General features: G+C 38.0%; 1 protein-coding gene across 2 annotated transcripts in view; it reads right to left on the reverse strand.

Annotated features, from left to right (window-relative positions):
• INPP5F (inositol polyphosphate-5-phosphatase F) overlaps positions 1–20,927 on the reverse strand; it is a 92,324-nt gene that overhangs the window by 53,880 nt on the left and 17,517 nt on the right. For both annotated transcript variants that reach the window (XM_067709231.1, XM_067709232.1), the window contains exon 2: positions 18,791–18,871. In XM_067709231.1, the coding sequence (XP_067565332.1) occupies positions 18,791–18,871 (81 nt within the window). The remainder of the gene's footprint in view (positions 1–18,790; positions 18,872–20,927) is intronic.

The following is a 20,927-nucleotide window of genomic DNA, read 5'->3' on the forward strand; positions in this document are numbered from 1 at the left end:
GTGTAAAACAAATGAAAGAAGTATTTAATAATTACAAGAAAGAAAGGAAAGAAAACACTTAGAGGCCCAATAGTTATCTTTCCAATCCAAATTTCTACTTCTCACAAAACATTTCTATTTAACTGAGAAATGGTCTATGAAAGACAGCATCCAAAAGCAATTTTTCATTTTATGAGACTCTACACCCTTTAAAAATACTACCTAATTAGTACCAAAAATAAAAATAATTGAAACAGTGTTTCAGGAATTTCTTACTATAGAAAAATAGCATGATGGATATATATTCCCCTTATGAAAAAATATTTTTAAAAGATATATAGTATTTTAATTTCCCCCATTTTTCCCCCAAATATTAGTCAACTCTCATTTGAGGGAAAGTGCTCTGGAGATGTGCTTAAAGCATTTCATAAATGCAAGAATTTGGAAACGTTTCATAGTTCTTTATAAAATAGGGTAGAAATCTACTCCAAAGTTTCAAGGCTTTTGCAGGTCATTTCATTAATATCATTAAACTTTAACCAAGGACCTACCATGTGCTGGGAAGTACGTCAGGCACAGATTAAGGTTACCAAGCACCTAACACACAATAAACCTAACACAAAATAAATAAAGCACATAATACATAATAAACTGTTGAATGCTAATACAGTCTGCTGAATAAAAAGAAATTCTTACCACAGGTCTCTTAACCTCACAGGAATAATTTCTATTTTACACTGAACAATTTAGTGTTGGCAGATGATCAGACAAGCCAACATTAGGAAGCCCTCTTCCCAGTTTATGCCTTCTTGCTTTCATATTAACATTAAGAATTGCGATTTTAAGAAATTACAGCAATGACAAAAACACAATGTGCACAATCAAATGTAATAAATGTCTTTCCAATAAGCCATCTAATGGTATAGTACCAAAAATATAAAAATACTAAATTTCAAACACAGAGGTTTTACCCCACACATAGACTCACTTGGGAAACGAAAGGCATGCTTTTTTCCACAAAAACATTGGTATTGTCAATACTGAAATTCAACTTACAAACTCAAATACATTCAAAAATAAAATACGCATATTTTTAGAGTTTAGCTAGCTAAACTCATACACAGAAACTGAAAAACTGAGGTGCTTCTATAAAAAAAATTACAGACTTAAGTTCAATATGCCTGAGGGATTATAATGAAGACTAAATCTGAGAAAATACCATGTAAATGATCTCAAACAAAAGAGAAAAAATTTTGTAAACAGTAGCTTTCCCTTTTCAGAGAAGCCTCAGTGTTCTGGACTTTGAGGTCAGAAAGACTCAAATTTTAGCTGCCTTATTTATTTGTCATGTACTTCAGCTTAATACTTAACTGCTCCAATTCTTGGTTTTCTCATCTGTAGAATGGGATAAAACCACCTATTTCAGAGAGTATCTATGAGGACTAAATAATTTTTATAATTCCTGTTATTATTACTAAAAGCTAATGTTTACCAGGTAGCAAAACATATGATAAACCTATGGTAAATAAAACAACGTGGTGCCAGTACAAGAATGGACAAATGAATACTAGAAAAGAACAGAGAAGACAGATGCAGACCCATGTAAATATGGGCATCTAGTAAATGATAATAAAGAGGGGGAAAGCATGGTGTGTCAATAATTAGTGTTGAAATACATACTGAAGTATCTGCAGAAAAACATCTGGAATCTGCTTTGAAATAATTTAGACGCTGGGAGTGTGGGGACCATGAATAAAAATGTCTTTTTGTAGTTGACTTCCAACCAGCTCTACAAATTGCACTGGGTTAAAATCTCATACGTCTTTTAATATACAGTTTCCTGTCTTACTGTTTTCAGTCTTACACACTGATCAAAATGAAAAAACTAAGGGTAAGATAGATAAGGAAATCGATATTTACTAGTTATAATCTAAGTAAGGTGGGATGATGAAAATGTCCTGGAATTAGATAGTGGTGATGGTTGTACAACCTTATGATGATACTAAACACCACTGAATTGTAATTTAAGAGTGAATTTTATGGTGTGTGAACTATGTCTCAATCATTTTTGAAAAAAAAACTCCTTCTAAAGAACAAAAGAACTTGTTAGGAGTCTTATCTACCACAGCAGAGAGTAAAAAACTAAAAAGTGGGCTTCCCTGGTGGCGCAGTGATTAAGAATCCGCCTGCCAATGCAGGGGACACGGGTTCGAGCCCTGGTCCGAGAACATTCTCACATGCCATGGAGCAACTGAGCCCATGTGCCACAACCACTGAGCCTGCACTCTAGAGCCCGTGAGCCACAACTACTGAGCCCGCGTGCCACAACTACTGAAGCCCACGCACCTAGAACCCGTGCTTCGCAACAAGAGAAGCCACCGCAATGAGAAGCCCGTGCGCCACAAGGAAGAGTAGCCCCCGCTCACCGCAACTAGAGAAAGCCTGCACTCAGCAATGAGGACCCAACGCAGCCATAAATAAATAAATAAATAAATAAATAAATGAAAAAAACTAAAAAGTGTATTTCCTGTCAAACACAGAGACACAGGTATTTGAAATAGTGTTCAAAGGAACATTAAAATCATAATGGAAAGAAAATGAAAAATTTGAATTGGACACTAAGATATTTCTAGGCTGCCCCTAGAAAACAAAACAAAACAAACAAAAAACCTCATGAGAAATAGCAATATGTTTTCCTGTAATTATTTTGCCTTAGGTGAAACAAAACACAATAATAAACACATAGAAGCCTGGAAGTTCGGCAAGAATGAGCATGTTAGTTACAGGGTTAAATGATCCAAATATATTTTCTCTAGTTTGTGCTTTAAGCCAAGAAAAATGTAAAAGTATTGATATATAGCATCACTACTGTTTAGCAATCCCAGTATCCAGTCAGGCATAGTTTTGTAATAAAGTTTTTAAAAGCACAAATGCAGGTTACTGCATTAATTTATATCACCCACCAGCAGAAGAAACTTGGTTCAATTAAAGCTGCCACACTGAACTCTGGATATGCGGTACAACCATGTGGCAAAGGTAATTTAGTCTAGCAAGGTCTTTCGGCATAAAGATATTTTTTCAACTTTTTAAACATTTTACAATGGGAAAAAAGGTCAATTTTGTAACCCTGACTCCTTCAGGAAAAGACAGACAGGAAAATCTGACTTCCCCAGCAAGATAAGAAAACTGATTAGGAAGTGATTATCTTGAAAAGCATGACCAGTTAGGGCAAACTAAAACAATAGTCCTGGAAAAGATTCAATTGCTTGCCCTATACAATAACTGACTCAGTTAAAAGAGGATAAGTAATGGCAGGATAAAGATTTTCATTTAAAAAAAAATTTTTTTTTCCCTAAAATTGGATGAAACTCTTTTCTCCCTACTCGTGACCTCACCTCTAGGAAGTACTGCATCTTACATATTTCTCAACATGACTATCCATCCTACTGACATATAGAAAAGATAAGCATTTGATCCAACAATGAACGTCTAGCGATCCTTTTCATTTTTATTAATGTTAATTCGATAGGAAACAAAGGAATACATTCCATTTGTTTAAAAATGTAAACATTACATATACAATTAATGTTCCCTTTGACCATTGTTCCCCACTCCATGGCAATTCTTTAAATCTAATACAAACCCCACCTCGTGAGTTCTCTCATATAAGGAGACTAGCAGAGACTAGGAGAGCAATTGGTTACCATTGTTGGCATTAGTCCTTTTAATCTTACTTGAGAGTTTAACAATGACCTTTTAAACATACATAATTTAGGGAATTTCCTGGTGGTCCAGTAGTTAGGACTCTGCGCTTCCATTACATGGGGCACTGGTTCGATGATCCCTGGTCGGGGAACTAAATTCCCACATTCTTTGAGAATGAGCCCCTAATAAGTATTTGGTGGGGTAATTTACCATTTTTTTTTCTTTTGATGCAACACAGCTTTATCTAGTCTTTCCAAAGCATTCAATTTAGCCTTCATAGAAACAGGAAGTCTTTCTTTTTGTATCAATACTCATAGTTGATGGGCTTATTTAACTATGTAATTACAATATCGAGTAAAACAAGTATGAACAGGATTGGAAATAAACACGATCCACCAGAAGGGAGAGGGCTTCCTACCCAGTCTCCCCCGGCCTTCAGAGCATCCAATGCATCTACCAACAGACTCTGCAGAGGCAGTAAGGCATGTTGGTTAATCTGGCAAACAGGTTAAGTGAGATTCAACTAAAAGAGCCCCTAGTGATAGAAATACATAGGCAGTACGTATTCTGTGGGCCAGACACTTGAAGTGAATGAAATATTTGCGTGAAAATGATTTTGCTTTTCTGATATTTTTCTTCTGGCTCACCTTTTCCAAAGACTGGTTCTGATTTGAACTGGTTCAATGGGATTTTTTTTTTAAGACTTAATTCTTTTAGAGAAAAAAAAACTTATTTATTTACTTTTGTAGCATACAAAGGTTCTGTTTTCACTGCTCTTTTGGACACTTTCCAGTTTCTCTGTTTCTCTCTATAAACATTCACGTTACAACCAAAGGCAAAAATAAAAAAGAAGGTGGATCTGATAACGACTCTCATATGTTTTCCTCCTTTAGCTTGTCCCAATCCTGCAGACTATATTCCTGAGGACAAAGCACTTCCTTCACCTCTCCTAGGTCCACGTCACCTGGAGTGTCCAACAGGAGAAGCTGGGAAATGACAAAGCAGAGAGAACCCTGCTGCCTTAACACTCGAAATCAGCACAATAGAATTTATAATTATATCCGCATGCCAATAAATACTAACCCAGGTGGTTACTACATACTCCGAAGTTGTAACATAATATTCAAGTAACAAATATTTAAATTCTTGAAGAGCGTCTGTAGATTACGCCTCTAATAAATGCTCGGAGTCTGCATTTGCACCAGATGAATCAGAGAATGGAGATGTGTCGGTAAGAAGGAAAAAAGAGAATTAGGAAAGGGGATTATAGTTGGCTCACCTTTCCTTTCTTCTGTGTCAAGCTGATAATAAGAATACTCATATGTTTCTCTGCCGTTTCAAGTTGACAGTCTAACTAATAAGTTTAAGGCAAATGACTCATTGCCCTTTTTATATTTTAAGGCTTAGGTGTGTACAAATTTAAAATTGCTATATCTTTCTGGTGACTTGAACTTTTGCTATTTTTGAAATGTATATCTTCTTTATGCTTCTTGCCTTAAAGTCTGTTTTGATATTGGGATAGACACATTATTTTTCAGTAGGTTAGCATTTGCTTGGTTTCTCTTTTTTTTCTATCCTTTTACTTTGGACCATTCTATATACATACACATATACCTAAGGTATTTGTCTTAAAAGCAGCTTGTAGATGAATTTTATTGTTTTTCCATTATGAAAAGCTTTGTTTTTTAACTGAGTACTAAGTCCATTTGTATGTAATGTAATTGTTGATAAACTTAAGAATCATTCTACCGTCTTACCATTTGTCCCACCTGTTCTACATGCTTTCTTTTCTTGCCTTCTTTTGGATTATTAAGTGTTAAAATTATTATTATTCCATTTCCCCCTTTATTAGGTTTTTACAATCTTTTATTATGCTATTAGTGGTTATATTGTAGGGTCTGATAATACGAGCCCTAACTTACAAAAGCCTAATGTAAATTAGTATTTTTGCCAGTTCCTGGACAGTGAAAGGACCTTAGAACACCAGCCCTTTCTAGCTCACTATTGTTACTATTATTGTTGTGTGTTTTCATTCTGCGTTAATTTTAAACCTCATATAACGCCAACTTTATTTAAATTTACCAACACATTTACTCTTTCCACTGACCTTCACTCCTTCCTACAACTCCACACTCCCATCTGGAATCATGTTCCTTTTACCTGAAGAATTCTTAGTATTTCTTTTAGTGCAGATACTGCTGATGACAAATTCTTTGTTTGGCTCAAAATGTCTTTTTTTCCTTAATTTTTGAAGGTATAAAATTCTAGACAGGCACTTTGAAGACAGCATTCCACTGTCTTCCAGCTTCCATTGTTCCTATCAAGGCTGATTGAATGCCCTTGAATTTAATGTGTGGTTTTTCTTTGGCTGCTTTAGGATGTTTTCTTTGTCTTTAGTTTTCATCAGTTTTACTACAAGGTGTCTAAGGGTGGTTTTCTTTGTATTTTTTCCCTTGCAGTTCAAAGTATTTCTTGACATTGTGACTTGTATTTATAGTTGGTTTTCAAAAATTCTTGGCTATTATCTCTTCAAGTACTGCTAGTCTCTTGCTGTCAGAAACAATCTGTCTAGTTTCTCTTGATCTCATTTTTTAAAATGTACGAAGTATCGTTAAATGATCCGTTATATAATATATTAACACACTATGCATTTTAAGAGACTCTAATAATTGGGTAATGTCTTAACGGCTTATCTCAAGATAAATTATGTTCCAATTTGAAGGATCCTGCTTTTCTTTTTTTTTTAAAACAAATCTTTGGTAGGAATTTAAATTCAGTCCAATGTGTACATAAAACCTACTTCATTGATACCTATTGCATAAGCTATTAATTGGCCATTTAGTACTTTTAAATGAATATGAGCATAAGTCTATAGGTTTTATGCAAACTTATGCATGAATTTAGATTTCTACTAAAAGATATGGATTCATGGTATGTTTAATATAACATTTTGCTTTATATTTAAGGTTATTTCTATTTTTTAAAACTACATTAAGAAAAATGCTTTCTTTTCCTAATGGAAATAGAGCACTATACATCTTTGAATATATTTCAGGGAGCAACGTACACCATTATACATCAGTTAAGTAGAAATACAAGTAACAGTACCAGCACACCAGAGCTATTTTTTTCAAAGTACATCATATTGGGCTTCTAATACTCTCAGTGACCAAAGAGCCAATTATTAATTTGTTCATTTTCCAAGCATAGTAACTACTCAGTGTTTCTTGATGGGTCGCTCTGTTGCCTACTAAAGTTTCCTAAGTCTGGGTATATAGAAAACTGACAATGACTCATAAGAACAGCATCTAGGGCCAAGAGGTACACTTATTAGGCTCCATTTCAAAAGTATCAAATGGTGGAATCAGAAGCATCTTCAGCTTAACCTATGAATTTAAATTCATCCTAATAATAAAATCCTTAATAATGACCTGCCATAAAATGAAATAATCTATTATACGCCATAAAAATATAAAGTCTTTTCTATTTATAATAGTCCTAGAAAACTATAAAAGTCTAACTTACAGAGTATCCATGGGCAAAATGAGTTTCTATATAAAAGTACATTTTCCAGGGAGTTCCCTGGCAGTCCTGGTTAGGACTCCACGCTTTCACTGCTGAGGGGATGAGTTCAATCCCTGGTTGGGGAACTGAGATCCCACAAGCTGCATGGTGCGGCCAAACAAAAAGTGGGGACTTCCCTGGTGGCACAGTGGTTAAGAATCTGCCTGCCAATGCAGGGGACACGGGTTCGAGCCCTGGTCAGGGAAGATCCCACATGCCGCGGAGCAACTAAGCCTGTGTGCCACAACTACTGAGCCTGCGATCTAGAGCCCACCAGCCACAACTACTGAAGCCCGCGCGCCTCGAGCCCGTGCTCTGCAACAAGAGAAGCCACCGCAATGAGAAGCCCGCGCACCACAACGAAGAGTAGCCCCCGCTCGCTGCAACTAGAGAAAGCCCGTGCACAGCAATGAAGACCCAACACAGCCAAAAATAAATAAAATAAAATAAAAATTTAAAAAGTCAACATTATAAAAATAAAAAGTACATTTTCCAGATAACTATATCTTTATCTTCCTAAAGTGCTAAGATGTTTTCTTACACGTTTATTTAAAATGTTAATATATTACATACTTTCCTACCTATTAAACCCAGGCATACTAAATATAATTGGGATTTTTATTTATGATGAAGGTTTATCATCATGAAGATAAATTACTGCTTTGGGGGGTGACATAAGTATGCTTCAAGGTTGGAGGTGATTGGCCCCTGTGCATGAAGGGACCCAAGCCTACCGGCTGTAAAAAACCTGATAGCCAAGAACCAAGATCTTCTTTCTTAAACACAATTAGACCTGATAATAATTTGATTGTAATCACTTCAAAATGTTCAATAAGAATATAAAGGAGGAAATAAATATAGGAAGCACGTTTATAGCTGGCCCATACAGTCAGTCAGTCAATCTTACCTTAACAAGCCTCTTCTCTTTATGGAGTAAAAAAACTTTTAATATCACTGCCATAGGGATCATTGAGGGAAACAACTAGAGTTTAAGAACAAATTCATTTATAACTAGAAAATGGAACGATCGTGAAACAGAAGAGGCAAGTTGGCTTGCCTCTAAAGTTTCTCTCTGCCTGAAGATATAAAAATCTGCCAGTTAGAGGTACGCTCAGAACTAGGCAGCATGCTTATCTGATGACCCTTGAGAGAGCTCAGAACTATGGGGCACCTTCATGTGTCCAGTTCAAGTACTGCTCCTACCGGGGAGGTGGAACCATCTGCACCAAGGAGATTGGAGCTCAGATCAGGGACAAGGGAGGTGATGGAAAATTCTGAAGCATAAAGTAATGGAGCAGGCTGAGGGGAGCAAAGAGAGGAGGGAAGGGTCATTCAGCACCGAGGTACCTGGGAAGAGAGTAAAAGGAAGAGGGAAGCAAAAACCAGAGACAAGAAGATGCCAAAGAAAGGAACCAATTGTACCACTTAGCTGCCTGCTTCCAAGACCCAAAGCTATTAACAGAATAGGTCAGCTAAACTACAATTAAAGAATCTTTTAAGGATTAACCAGGAACCTAGTCACCAATGTAAATCTTACCTCCAAAATAAGGAGTTCTGAGACCCTCATGAATGAAAAAGCGAATATAAAATGACTGTTTTTAAATTACATTGTAGATTATTTGGTAGAAATGTTATGTTATGAATAATACTGTTTCTTTCTTTTTTTTTTTTTGGCTGAGTTGGGTTTTCGTTGCTGCCCGCGGGCTTTCTCTAGTTGCGGCGGGGTGCGGGGGGCTACACTTCAATGCGGTGCGTGGACTTCTCATTGTGGTGGCTTCTCTTGTTGCAGAGCACAGGCTCTAGGCGTGTGGGCTTCAGTAGTTGTGGCTCACGGGCTCTAGAGTGCAGGCTCAGTCATGGCACACGGGCTTAGTTGCTCTGCGGCATGTGGGATCTTCCCTGACCAGGGATTGAACCTGTGTCCCCTGCATTGGCAGGTGGATTCTTAACCACTGCGCCACCAGGGAAGTCCCGAATAACACTGTTTCTTTAAAATACTTCCTTCAAATCAACTTTAGTACGTGAAAAAAAGTCACCTTTGTTACCAAAAGGTAGATTACTTAATTTTTAAATTAAGTTAAAATCAGAAGTAATGACAACAGGATACAACAAAAGCTATTCTCTGACTTAAATATTTTCAATGGCTTTATTGAGATATAATTCATATACCTTAAAATTCACTCATTTTAAGTATAACAAGTCAATGATTCTGAAGAATTTAGAGTTGTACAACCATCATCGCAATCCTTACATGTTTTTATTATATGAGTTGTCAGTAGACAATAAAACAATCCACTTCTCTCAAGTGCAACTGTACGCAGACAATTGAACTTGTATTTAAACAGAAGCACTATCTAAAGACCGTGCCTGAGAAGCAGGGCTCCAGCAGAGGCTGAGAGCTCTGCAGGGACCCTGTCAGGCTTCTCTTCCTTTTTCTCCAGTGCCCTTGAGCAGTGGGGTTTTCTAATGGCTTTTTAGGAAACTACTAAGGCAACGCTGGTGACACTCCATTCATTAAACACTAAAGTATAAAAATATTTCATGTCGTTGAGTGTCATAGCAAGGTCTCCACTGACAGCCACGGACCAAACTCAAACTTTTTAAATCATACTCATAATACACTTTAGCATTTTAATGATCGAGATATCCTCACCACTTTAAAAGTGAAGAAACAGCAGATGGTGTGTACTACTTGAATGAATGGGAACGACTTGAGTGAACTGTGTCTGTAGCTGCTCAATACTAGGAGTAGTAATTCACTTAATTACTACTAACCTAAAAGCCTCTATTGCTAAATTAATCAGGATTCCTGACAATTCTCTCTTCAAACTATTTCTGAATATACTGTAGGAAAAATACTTTTGCATTTTATATTCAGATATTTCTTACCCTAACGAGCTTATCCTCTTCTCAGTCTTCAAAACACGTATCCCCCGGGGATACGTTCCAGGACCCCAAGTGGATGCCTGAACCCACAGGTAGAACCGAGCCCTATATATACATGCTTTCTTGAACACTGGGATCATTACTAAGTAAAATAAGCATCACTTGAACACAGCACTGTGATACCTCAACAGTCGATCTGATAACTGACTAAGTGACTAATGGGCTGATAGCATACAGTGTGGGTAAGCTGGACAAAGGGATGATTCACATCCCAGGCAGGAGGAAGCAGAACAGTGAGATTTCATCACACCGCTCGGGATGGCGTGCAATTTAAAACTTATGAATTGTTTGGAATTTTCCATTTAATATTTTCGGACCATGGCTGACCGCAGGTAACTGAAACTTTGGAAAGTGAAACCACAGGTAAGGGGGGGGCTACTGGAGATTTTAATTTAAAGAGTTTTTGTAATCCATTTACAGCCTCCAGCCTCGAGCAATCTCTTCCTGGCTCTGTGATGATACAGCTATCTCCTGGATGGAAGGCATCCCTAAGGAAGTGGTGTTTGGGTTGAGGCCTGAAATATTAGTATGATAATCTGGACAGGGCCAAGGTGAGGGGTGGGGAATGAGAGGAAAGTAGTCGTTGGCAGAGTTAGCAGCTGTGCAAAAAGACTCCCGTGATTGAGAAAACACATTTCAGTCCTCAACTCAGACATCACTTCCTCAGGGATGCCTTCCATCCAGGAGCCCCCGCTACCACCAGTCAGGCCCCTCTGCTATGTGCTTCACAACATCCTACATTTTTCTTCTTCAGAAGCTTATGTTTAATGATAAAATTCTGATGGGGTAATTAATGTCTATCTCTTGGCTTCGATTCTATGCTCCTGGAAGCTTTGAATTTTGTTCATCCTGCAGCCCCCAGCACATAATAGGCACTCCGTCAATATTTATTAAATAACTATTTGTTGAATATTTTTGAATAGCCACTGCACAGGGGGACACAGCAGTGAGCAAAACACACATAGCCCCTGTCTTGGAGCTTATACCCTGGGGAAGGAGGATGGGTGGAAGAGGACAAACAAAAAAGAAGAAAACAAAAAATTAATGTGTAATTACAACTGTGGTAAGAGTTTGACTATCATCCTTACTCCCCCCGGACACTACAAGGAATAGAAGACAATGATTTTTCATGAAGCTTTGCTTTTCCTTCATCTATTTAGCACATTACATGTCCCTTCTACTTTCTGTTCCTCATCTTAATAAATCCCAAGTGATCAAACCAAAGTCAGACACCTTCAGGTTGTCAAAAATAGGCTGCATTAGACCCTGGCTGAAAGTCCACCTGCCTGCATATGTCTGGGGAAGACATCTTCCAAACTGAAGAAAGGCTAATGGTTCTAAATTGTTGTTTTCTAGGCACCAGGGTTAATAGAACAATTTTGGGGACAGAGCTTGCTAAAAGGAAGGGCAATTACCAGCAAAGGATACCACAACCAAATAATACTTTTAAATTCTTCCAACACACATTTTTCTAAAGGGGCAGATGGATTATAAAATATAACCTTCACTAATGCTACTAATATTTCACTTCTAAAAACATTACTTTTTATAATCCCCACCATGTCACCTTTTAGTGACATGTTAGTGTCATTAGTTTCAGTAAACATTAATATTATTGGGAAAAAAAGTCTAAGTTTAAAATTTGTTCAAAATTGTATAGCTAGAACTTAAGTGGTTCTCTAGTGATATACGTGACACCTCTAAGTTACCTTTAAAACTAAGGAAAAACTAGTAATAGCCAGCATCTATTGAATGCCTACTATTAACAGGAGCTATGCTAAGCACTTCATGTAAGTTTTATTAACTCTTACAATAAACATATCTAGGAGGTGTCATCATCTTTGTCTTATAGTTGGCAACTGAGGCTTGGATGAAGTAACCTGATCCAAGGCAACTGTGTGATCTTACGGTTAGTCCACTGCTGGGGCCAGTGCCTACTCAGTGACATTTGGGGAATGGCCTATTCCACTGTAAAACAAAGGGTCAGAAGCAATGGGGGGAATTCTCTTTGACATGCTTTTGCAGTGAGTTTTCCAGTGAATGTTAGGTTCCTGTTAAGGGCTGAATTATGTTCCCTTAAAATTCATATGTTTGAATCCTAACCCCCAGTGCCTCAGAATGTGACCCTATTCTAAAAAGTGGGATCTTTAAAGGTGTAAGTAAGTTAAATGAGGTCATTAGGGAGGGCTCTAATCCAATACGACTGGTGTCCTTATAAGAGGAAATTTGAAGACAGACACTACACAGAGAGAAGACAATGTGAAGATGATGTGAAGAAACAAGGAGAAGACAGCCATCTACAAGCCAACGAAAGAGATCTCAGAAGAAATCAACCCTGATGAAACCTTGATCTTAGACTTCAAGCCTCCAGAACTGCAAGAAAATAAATTTCTATTTAAGCCCCCCAGTCTGTGGAACTTTGCTGCAGCAGCCCTAGCCAACTACTAACGGTTCCTAAGTCACGACTGCTTACATCCCATGAGCTTGATGACAGTCATGGCTCACCCACGCCGTTTTTAGACTGTCAATGACAACTATTCAAGTAAACTTATGTTCCCATCTCACTAGGCAAGAAAATTCGTGCATTAATATGTAGAGACTAAGTAGGAGGGAAACAGCAGTGAGAAAAAGTTTAAGTACAGACATTTTATTCCCCTCATCTTCTACCCCCAGAAGGTAAGATGCCCCCGTAGGAAAATGCACATGGAGTGATTATCTCCGTTACAACACATACCAGGAACACACTGCCCATCGGCCAAGGTGGTAGTGTGATCAGAGCAAGAGCTTTAATGGGACACAGGGAGGGGAGGAGACGAGGCATGCCCAGGACAAAGGATGAAGAAAGAGAAGGTGACAAGAGTAAGATGGATGCTCAGGGGGTGGGAGCTGGGGGTGGACTGATACACAGGGTGCGGCTGCAGTTCTCTTGTGGGTGAGGGGAAGAACAGCAGGGGGCCCAGAAAAAACTTTCCTTTGCTTCCTCCCCACACCCTTTCTTAACAGCCAAACCTTAGAAGTGATGGGGCAGGAGGAAGAAAAAAGAAAAAAAAAAAAAAAAAAGGGACAGGTTAGGAGAGTGAAAAACTGAGACACCCTCCCTGCCCTTCTTTACTTCTTTTTAGTATTTTTTTCTCTAGTTCACTCTATTCCCCACCTTTCCCTCTTCCAAAATATCCTATATAACAGATATCTACACTGCCTACCAACTTCTTGTTTTTGGTCCAAAGAAAGGCACGTGGTGCAAGGAGAGAAAGTGCATGTAAACGGGCTGACCACAGGAACTGCCCACACCTCCGCTACCTCCTAATGACCATACTTTGACTGCATCAAACTCATCAGCCAGTAACATATTTGTACATTGCTTGTAGGAAATGACTTTGGGTTGTCTGCCAAGGACAAACCCTCCTGCTTTGCTTGCCTGTCCCGCTTAGAGCAGTGGGCATGTTTGAACTTTGTGACCAGGGACGGTCCCTGGCTCAAGGTAAGCCAAAAAGTCTCTTCCGTAGGGGTCTGAACTAGATGGCTAGTCAGTCTCCAGGAGTTGTAGGGAACATCAGATGTTGGTTGGCTTGAGGGCTGAGGTTGGTTTGAGTACCACATAAATGCATAAATTCTGTCCCATGTAACACAGAAACAGAGACAGCCAAAAGAAGAGAAGACTGTAGGAGCTGTACAGGGGGAAGTGGTGGTCAGATACCACCTGCCACAAAAGTAATCTCAGATCCTGAACAAATCCATTTCTTGGTTTTGTTCCCTTGAATTCCTAATAAAAATTTGTTTGCATAAACTGATAGGTTTGTATTTGCAACCAAAGAATTGATGAAATAGTGATAATTTACTAAGCACCTTTAGGTATATTATCTTATTTGAGATTCACAATACCCTAAGGAAAAAAAGTGGGCAGTTAGTTTTACTCTTGTTTTACAGTTTATAAAGTAGAGGCTCTGGGGCATTGTGGCCCCCAATGAACCAGCCTCCTGGGATGGAAACCCTTGTGAAGCCCCTTCCCACGTTAGTTCTACGTTTGGATGTGTGACCTCCTTAGACCAATGGGATATTAGCAAGCTCAGTGACCCAAGCAGAGGCTTGATAAGCCCTTATACATTGGAACTTGTCGTCTTAGCACCCTGAAAGGATGCTAAGGTATCCAGGAGAGACAGGCCCCAAGGAGAGGCCTTGTGAGATGAGACACGTGGACAGAGATGCCACATGAAGGAAAACTGAGATGCCCCCAGGCAAACCCCCAGCTGAATGTTGCCACATGGATGACCCCAGCCAACAGAAGAAAAGGGCAGAAGAGCCGCGTGGCTGACCCATAGAATCGTGAGCTATTATACGTTGTTGTTTTAAGGCGTTAACTTTTGGGACAGCTTTTACACAGCAACAGATGAAACAGATGTTATGTAACTTCTCCTATATCTGAAAGCTAATAAATACAGCCTGAATTCAGGTCTCTTGACTCATGTCAGTGATTTATTCACTGTTTCAAGATATAACTGAAATTGGAGAAAAATAACTCCAAAGTTTCATAAGCTTCACTTAAACAATAGAAAATGAATTTTAGCTCAGAACATTCAACTGTGAAATTATCCTGTCAGCATATAAATGAATTAAAGATATACGTATGTAAATGTGGACAGGTAGGAGAGTGTGACTAAAATACTTAGCAGGTTACACAATGTCTAATGCTTTTCTCCTTTGTATTGAAAGAATTTTAAAACTACCAAAGACAGAACGTACAATAATGCTCGCAGTGGTATTATTTCTAATGGCAAAAAAACAAACAACAATGACAAAAATTACCCAATGACAGAAAAAAGGACAAATTATGATATATTCATGCAATAGTGAAAATAAGGAACTAAAGTTTCCTATATCAACGTGGATAAATCACAAAGCATCAAGTTGTGGGAGTGGAGAGAAGTGGAAGAACACAAACAGCTTAATATCATTTATATAAAATTCCCCAAACACAAGGCTCAGCAACATATTGTCGAGGGATATATGTGTAACAACAGCAATAATGAAAATCAAGGGACGAATAAGTACAATATTCAAAATCACAGACTCTCTTGAAGGGAAGAAGGCAGGAGAGGATATACTTGGAGAAAGGCAGTGAGGGCTCCAAAGACATTCGTCATGTTTCATTCCTTAATCTAGGTGGTAGATAAATGCAGCTTGTTTTTCAGCAAGCTGCATATCCGTGATAAATAGCTTTTCGTGTCTATAAAATAGATGACACATTTCAGAAAATAACCACAAGAATTAGCAAAAGAATATTAGACTGTCTCCGGCAATTTGTGCTTTATATCATCCAGAAATTACCTAGCTTCCAAACGCTCAGTAATTTTATTTTTAAAGCATTTTTAAAAGCACACTACAGAGGTAGCTACACTCCCAATAACACAGCAATAACAGCAAAGCTTCCTATAGCTCTTAACTCACATTAAAATTGCTACCAAAGGAAAAACAGATATTTAAATTTAGTGCTTAAAATATTTCATTCAGTCCTTTTCATGACTTTTTGGGACCTGCCTACGTAACACCTACCTTCTTACAAACAAAATTCCCTCTGAACTCAGCACAGGTGCCTGTTCTTCAAATGGAGGGCTTAGTGAATGATCTAGAGCTTCCATGAATTTGCCCGCCCTGGATACAGCTCCCGGAAAGGACTGCACTGTGTACTAACAGACCCATACTCCTCCCTGGCCAGAGTTGACTATATTAGGAATGGACAGCTAACCCAAAGCCAACCAGTCCCGGTCTGACACCTGCCTACCTCTCCAGCCTTGTTCTTACTGTCCTCTCCCTCAAAATCAGTGTGGTTGGTGTATCTTTCTGTCAGAGCACCTAACACAATTCACAAATAATTATACATTTATTTCAAGGATTACTCACTAATGTCTAACTTCCCTCTTAAACCATAAGCTCCGCTCATGGTGGGAACAGGTCAGTTATTGCTCATTATTGTATTCCACCGACTAGCACAGTTTCTGATACAATTCCTAAAAATAGGCATTTAATAGCTTGTGGGGTTTTTTTTAAGAGGAAGAAAGGATTTTAATATTATGCCCCCCTTTCTCTAAAGCTTTTTGGGCATCCCTTGGAGATACTGTGGATTCAGTTCCAGACCACTGCAATAAAGCAAATAAAATGAGTCACACAACATTTTTGGGTCTCCCAGTGTACAGTTGTTTACACTAAACTGTAGTCTATTAAGTGGACTGGCATTATGTCTAAAAAATGTACATACCTTAATTAAAAATACTTTCTGGGCTTCCCTGGTGGCGCAGTGGTTGAGAGTCCGCCTGCTGATGCTGGGGACACAGGTTCGTGCCCCGGTCCAGGAAGATCCCACATGACGCCGAGTGGCTGGGCCCGTGAGCCATGGCCGCTGAGCCTGCGCGTTCGGAGCCTGTGCTCCGCAATTGGAGAGGCCACAACAGTGAGAGGCCCGCGTACCGCAAAAAAAAAAAAAAACTTTCTTGCTGAATATACAGCGGAGAAAAGACAGTCTCTTCAGCAAGTGGTGTTGGGAAAGCTGAACAGCCCACATAAATCAATGAAGTTAGAACACTCCCTCACACCATGCACAAAAATAAACTCAAAATGGCTTAAAGACTTAAATATAAGACATAACACCATAAAACTCCTATAAGAGAACACAGGCAAAGCATTCTGAAATAAATAGTACCAATGTTTTCTTAGGTCAGTCTCCCAAGGCAATAGAAATAAAAGCAAAAAGAAACAAATGGGACCTAATCCAAACCTATAAGCTTTTGCACAGCAAAGGAAACCATAAACAAACAAACAGACAATCTACAGACTAGGAGAAAATCTTTGCAAACCATGTGACTGACAAGTGCTTAATTTCCAAAATATACAAACAGCTCATACAACTCAATGACAAAAGAACAAACAACCCAATCAAAAAATGGGCAAAAGACCTAAGTAGACATTTCTCCAAAGAAGACAAACAGACGGCCAACAGATACATGAAAAGATGCTCATCATCGCTAATTATTAGAGAAATGAAAATCAAAACTACAATGAGGTACCACCTCACACTGGTCAGAATGGCCATCATTAAAAAGTCTACAAATAGCAAACGTTGGAGAGGGTGTGGAAAAAAGGGAACCGTCCTATGCTGTTGGTGGGAATGTAAATTGGTGCAGTCACTATGGAAAACAGTATGGAGGTTCCCTAAAAAACTAGAGTTGCCACATGATCCAGAAATCCCACTCCTGGGCATATATTTGGAGAAAACTATAATTCAAAAAGATACATGCACCCCAATGTTCATAGCAGCACTATTTACAATAACCAAGACATGGAAACAACCTAAATGTCCATGAACAGATGAATGGATAATGAAGATGTGATATGTATATACATATATGATTATATATTTTTTTTTTAAAAAAAACAATACAATGGAATATTACTCATCCGTAAAAAAAGAATGAAATAATGCCATTTGCAGCAACATGGACGGACCTAGAGATTATCATACTAAGTGAAGTAAGTCAGAAAGAGAAAGACAAATACCATATGATATCACTTATATGTGGAATCTAAAATATGACACAAGGGAATTCCCTGGTGGTCCCGTGGTTAGGACTCGGCGCTTTCACTGCCAGGGCCCAGGTTCAATTCCTGGTCAGAGAACTAAGATCCTGCAAGTTGCGTGGCGTGGCCGGAAAAAAAAAAAAAACTTATTTATGAAACAGAGAAAGACTCACAGACATAGAAAACAAACTTATGGTTACCAAAGGGAAAGGGGGAGGGGAGGGATAAATTAGGAGTTTGGGATTAGCAGATACAAACTACTATATATAAAATAGATAATCAACAAGGTCCTACTGTATAGCACAGAGAATTATATTCAATATCCTGTAATAAACCACAATGGAAAAGAATATGAAAAAGAATAAATACATACATGTATAACTGAATCACTTTGCTGTACACCAGAAAGTAACACAACACTGTAAATCAACTATATTTCAATTAAAAAAAAACTTTATTGGGACTTCCCTGGCAGTCCAGTGGTTAAGACTCTATGCTTCCACTGCAGGGGGCGCAGGTTTGATCCCTGGTGGGGGAACTAAGGTACCACATGCCGCATGGCACAGCCAAAACAAACAAACAAGCAAAAAACAATAAAATACTTTCTTGCTAAAAACTGTTAACCATCATCTGAGCCTTCAGTGAGTTGTAGTAGTAACAAAGATCACTTATCACAGATCACCATAACAAATATAAAGTTTGAAATATTGCAAGAATTACCTAAATGTGACACAGAGACATGAAGTGAGCAAATGCTGCTGGAAAAACGGCACCAATATATTTGTTTGATGCCAGGTTGCCATAAACCTTCAATTTGTAAAAAAACGCAATATCTGCAAAGGACAATAAAATGAGGTATGCTTGTATTTTTGTTTCACTTATATGGAAATATACCCACTTTGGGCAGACCCAAAATTAAGGTAAAGGAATCAAAGCCATTACAGAATCTACATTTATCCTCAAAGAAGAAAATGTCATAGAATGCCACATTAAATTTGACAAGTTTAAGGAGTTTACAGAAACATACCTGAGTGAAGCTGAATTTTGCCAATAACACCTTCTACCAACCCCAGACAAATGGGATTCCAGGCAAGAAGTAGATCAGTAGCTAAAATAAAATAAGAAGCAATCATGAAAACATATTCATCAGAAAACATATTAAAACAGTATCTTTACAGAGAACAAACTAGTGGTTACCAGTGAGGAGAGGGAAGGGAGAAGGGGCAATATAAGGGTGAGGGAGTGGGAGGTACAAACTGTTGGGTGTAAGATAGACTCAAGGATGTATTTTACAACACGGTGAATATAGCCAATATTTTCTAATAACTGTAAATGGAAAGTAACTTTTTAAATTGTATAAAAATTTTTAAATTTTTAAAAAGAAATGTCACAGGAATGTCACAAGACGATTAAAAAAAAAAGGTATCTTTAGCAGTATATTAAAAAATGATCAGCTTTCCAAAAGAGCAGTTTTCAACACCCAGAACTGAATACATTACTATCGAGCACTTTGTGGACAGGTATTAATTCCGACCTGAATAAGCCTTCTAATATACGGACAGTTATGGGGAGATAACTGAAATTCTAAAACTCTACTCAGATGGGAGGCAGTACTCTGGCGCCCTGCAGTGGAGGAAGGAGGCTGGTACACTACAAGAGGGCAAACGAGGAGTTATCCAAGGTGCTGTCGCCATGGCCAGTCCCAGATCCAAAGACAAGGCCTGAGAAACCACCACAGAGATGTGCACTTACCTTTTCCCAAAGAAGCTAACACCAAGCAAAGAAACCCAGAAAGCAAGTGCTCTTTTATGTGACTTCTATGGAAAAAACAATAGGAATTGCTTCCATTTATACTGAGTGCCTAATATGTGCCAGGCATCAAATCAGGGTTCCTCATCTGAACCACAGAACAAGACAATGATTTGGATGACTGTTTTCTCAATTCTCCCAAGGACGGTACATAGTTTGTACCATTCTAGACACACAGAAGAGAAGCTAATTCATTACATGCAAAGGATGCCTGAGGACATTAGGGCATAATTCTGTTGTGGAACCCAGGCTACAAAAGGCTGTTATATCCATGGAGATAAAGGTAACATTAGTGGTGGTTCAATAGCAGGAAAAAATTAGCAAGAATGAAAACAGCATTTCTCTTAGCAGAAAATTTAAATTACATTTTAGTTATTACCATTTAAATTCTATTTTAATGAAATGTATAATCAATCTGTAACACATGTGGGTAATTACAGAAGAGTTTTTGACTATTGTATCTTGAACATCTCTGTTGTTAATGATACAGTCAATGGGAGGCAAAAAGAAGTTACCTTCTGTTTTTATTTCAAGAATTAAAGTAAAATAGGGAATTAATTTTTTTAAAGGCTGTTATACACATTATCATTTCTAACCCTAACAATTCTATGAGTTAGGTATTAGGAGTCCCAATTCACAGATGAGGAAATGGAGCCTTAGAAAAGTAAAGTGGCCATGTCATACAACGGATCAAGGGCAGAGCTGCAATTCAAAGCCAGGTCTGCATGACTCATGGCCTGTGCTCTTAACCATCCAACTACAGTGCCTCCCTCAGAATTTATATATGGAACTAATCAGTAAGACAATATTTACATTTTAAATAACATGCATTCTTATTATAAATACTGTATAAAATTGGAAAAAATATTTTATCACTTCCATCCCGCCACCCAGAGATAACATTATTTTGCTACATTTCACATATGTCTGTGTGCATATCCAACTGCAATATTGCAAACACAAGACTATATGTTAATTTTTCTTATACCATTTCGTATTTTCTCACATCTTTAAAATATTCTCCAAAATTATAACTTCATGGCTAATTTTCCACTTAAGGAAGCACTTCCTCACTCTTGGACATTTAAGTGATTTCCAATTTTTCTCTATTATAAACAATACTGTGATCAATGATGAACATTATGCAAATACTTTATTTCCCTAATTAATAGCTTTAGAACAGTTCCTAGGAATGAAATTAATAGGTGAAAACATTAAAAAAAATGAAAGCTTTCAAATATTACCAAAGTGCTTTCTGCAAAGGTTATGCACCAAGTTAGATTTCTGCCAGAAGCATATGAAAATGCTTCTTATGCTTTGCCATCATTTAGAATTTCTTTTTAAATTTTGCTAAT

The sequence above is a fragment of the Pseudorca crassidens genome, chromosome 16, assembly GCF_039906515.1.
Source record: "Pseudorca crassidens isolate mPseCra1 chromosome 16, mPseCra1.hap1, whole genome shotgun sequence".
NCBI lineage: Eukaryota > Metazoa > Chordata > Mammalia > Artiodactyla > Delphinidae > Pseudorca > Pseudorca crassidens.